The sequence below is a fragment of the Crocodylus porosus genome, unplaced genomic scaffold (genome assembly GCF_001723895.1).
Source record: "Crocodylus porosus isolate Cpor-Errol unplaced genomic scaffold, CroPor_comp1, whole genome shotgun sequence".
NCBI classification, from domain to species: domain Eukaryota; kingdom Metazoa; phylum Chordata; order Crocodylia; family Crocodylidae; genus Crocodylus; species Crocodylus porosus.
In genome coordinates, this window is record NW_017728911.1 from 37,033,370 (window position 1) to 37,036,634 (window position 3,265).

The 3,265-nt window shown below is 51.7% G+C and overlaps 1 protein-coding gene across 1 annotated transcript in view; it reads left to right on the forward strand.

Moving 5' to 3' along the window:
- Nucleotides 1–3,265, forward strand: part of HACD3 (3-hydroxyacyl-CoA dehydratase 3) — a 20,168-nt gene that overhangs the window by 5,137 nt on the left and 11,766 nt on the right. Inside the window, exons 4-5 of the mRNA XM_019533189.1 lie at nt 641–731; nt 1,350–1,423. Coding sequence (XP_019388734.1) covers nt 641–731; nt 1,350–1,423 — 165 coding nt within the window. The remainder of the gene's footprint in view (nt 1–640; nt 732–1,349; nt 1,424–3,265) is intronic.

Genomic DNA, 3,265 nt, shown 5'->3' on the forward strand with positions numbered 1-3,265 from the left:
CGCGCAGCCCTGCCCGTGCCCGTGCCCGTGCCCCAGCTGTCGGGGGAGGGGGGAGAACAAACTCCCCTCGCCCCAGCCTTTGCGCTTTCTTTCCTCGCCCCCCTTCACTTGGGCTCTGGCTTCTCCCCGCCGCAGAGCTGGCTGGGCCCGGCAGGCCCCTCCTGGCCCACGAGCGGGGTGCAGCGCCGGGCGCGTGTCCCCCAGGACGTGGTGGCACCTGAGCCCGGAGGGGTGGGGAGCCGTGCTTGTGGACCGCCCCGGCAGGAGGGCGGGCTGTGGGAACCGTTCAGGAAGGTCTGCAGGACAGAGTGAAACAAAACTGAAAAGGGGAGAGAGAAATGACAGTGGACGGGGGAGCTGGCGGAAGAGGTGGCTGGAGAAAGGGCATGAGCTGGACTGGACCAGGGACTAGTATGACAAGTCTCATGGGTTACCTTGTCCAACCCTATGCACGAACATGGGGAAACTATTCCTAAATCCTCCCCGCCCAGTGCTTATCCAGCCTCCGCTTGCAAAGCTCCAGCGAAGCAGTTTCTATCAGTAAGGAAGCGTCGCCTGACCTGTAACCCAAATCTACTCTGCTGGAATTGAAAGCCATCGCTTGGTGCACTCCTGGCCAGCTGCAGCTGGGATCCTTTAGCCAAGCTTTAAAACAAGCACGTACCTAAAACGGTTTCTTTTTCTGCAGAGCCCTGACATCGCCATCACTGACAATGTGCTGCATTTCAAAGGTAAGTGACAGTGGCTGCTTTTCGAGTTTGTAGCGTTTGGGCATCTCTCTGCAGGGCTGCAGGGATGTAAAGGTCTTTTTTAGCTCTGGAGTGTATGGAGAAGAGAGTCAGGTGTCATCTCAAGTTGCAAAAGCTTTAGGCAAACGGGATCCTTTTGCAGCAGCTCCCTAGAAAAGAGCAGATTTTCAAGTTGAGCCTGTCCTGTGCAGGGACCAAGTGGATCCTGGTGGATTTACAGTGTGTCACCAGTGGGCTTGCATGGATTGCACTGTTGCCTGTGGGATAGGACACAGACCCTTTGCTGTGGTGACTCCTGTCAGGCGGAGCTTGCACCAAATGGCTTCCTACCTCATGCAGAAAGCCCTTCCCAGGGTGATGCTGGGCTATAGCCGCTCTTGATTCCTGTTTGAGACGCCCACCGCCTGTTTTGAACTCCTCTTTGTTTCTGCTGTTTAGCATTTCATTTGCATTTGTTCTGGTTTTGCATTCCCATTATGCTGTACTTTGATCCTGCAGCCCGGAGGGGCAGGAGAAGCTCTTTATGTTACTTGGTGATTAACAACGATGTGGGGGGGTGTCCCATGGTCTTTACACTGATTGTTGCTTCTTCTGTTTTAGCTGAGGGACATGGTGCCAAGGGGGACAACATTTATGAATTTCAGCTGGAGTTTCTGGAACCTGTCGAGCCCAAAGTATGTATATTTTCTTTCTTCCTGATGTCCTTTTCAAAGGAGAAGTCTTGCCATATGCAGTTTAACAAAATGCAGTTTAACAAAATGAAAAATGACTTGGTTGTAAACCTCAGGGATGCTGCCTGAGGTGGCTGCTTTGTTTCCTGATGCGACAACAGGCAAGTCTGCTAACGATCATAGCTCTAGATGCTGGACGGGTTCAGCATCCCTTCTCTGAGCCTGATTTACTCGCACTTGGTCATGCAAATAATCTCACTGCAGCCAGTCGTTCTCCTAGGTAATAGTGTACAGGACTGGGCTTTAAATTTGCCACAGAAATGAAGAGTAGATAGACTTAAAAGGTAATTTAGGTGGATTAGTAAAATAGCAGCAAATCTAGGGATTTTGCGTGTGAAGCAGCCCTGATTGGGGAAAATGCCATCTGCCCTGCTGCGATGTGCTGACTGTCTGCTACAGGCAAACCTTGTCTCACTTTCCATCTCAGTGCAATGGCAAAGGGCCTGATTGGGAAAAACAAGCTCTTCTGTCGTTCCTCTTTTCATCAATAGGAGCATTGTAGGGCAATCATCTGCTCTCCCAATGGGTGAGGGGAGGCATAGGAGAACTGTAATATCCTGCAGCCCTTGGGAATAGCTTTGGCAAGACTGGGAGCCAGGGACTTGTCACCTGGGAGATCTCTCTTCTGGTTGGGTAAAGAGGAAGGGAAGGAGACCATCGCCTTTAAAGCAGAATTCAACAGATCTCACTAGGACTAGATAGCTGAACTGGGTTTGCAAACTGTGGATGCAGAAGTGCTGGGAAAGGAACACAAGTTCACTCGCACGCGCTGGGCAGTCTTTGACTCATGCTGCAGTCTACTTGGAGAGGGCCTGTCTGCATTGATTCACCGAGAAACATGTCTTCAGATCCCCCTCCAAACAACACCCTTCAGCTGCAACTCTGCTCCTTGGGTCTCCTCTTCCATGAGCTCTGTCCAGTGACACTCCATACATACAGAGTCCCACATCCAGGTACCTGCTCGGGTGATAGGCCTTCCTCCTTGGGTCATAGAGAATGCTGCCTCTGCAGCCGTCGCCCTCCTCCCTTTCTGGTCCCCGGCAATAAAGACAAAATGGGAATCCCCCGAACTCCCTCATTTGCTGTTAGAGACCAAAAAACCTGCTGGCAGGGAGTGACATGGATTGAGGTGAGGATGAAAGAGAAATCCTGCCACTACAGGGAGACGTCAGTTTGCAAACAGTGGAAACTGGAGAGTCCGTGACTAGAGCACGTGTAGTCGTGCTGGCTGCCCAGATAATTCTGTCTTTTCTTTAACAGGGACGTGTTGCTTTTGATTGTGTCTTGGATACGGATGTAGATAGCTTTAAAAAAGTGCCTAAGAGGGTTCTAGCATCTCTATGATCTCACCATGGCCATAAAGCCCACAGGGAGAGGTGACGTCTCAGGCAGATGGGCAGGGCCCAGGATGCTTGTGGTTCTGTGGGTCAGAACTGACCCCTTCCAATCCCTTGAAGTCATTAAGGGCTTGGTGTGGATCATGGTACATGGTGGTTGAGTATTGAGGTGGCAAGGCTTGGCAGCATGGCAACAAGGGTTGCCATCCCAAGGAAACGGGCAAAGTCCTGGCTTAACCACAGGGATGGAGCAAGGCTGTCTGATTCCCTAGTTGCTGCACAAACTCGCCACACCTCAGGATTGCAAACCCAGATGACAGTGTTGATCTTCCGAGGCAGGCGTTGGTTCCATCATCATGGAGAAGCTTGAGAGAGTCCAGAGGAGAGCCACGCGCATGATCAGAGGTCAGGAAAACAGATCTTACGATGAAAGGCTGAGAGCCATGGG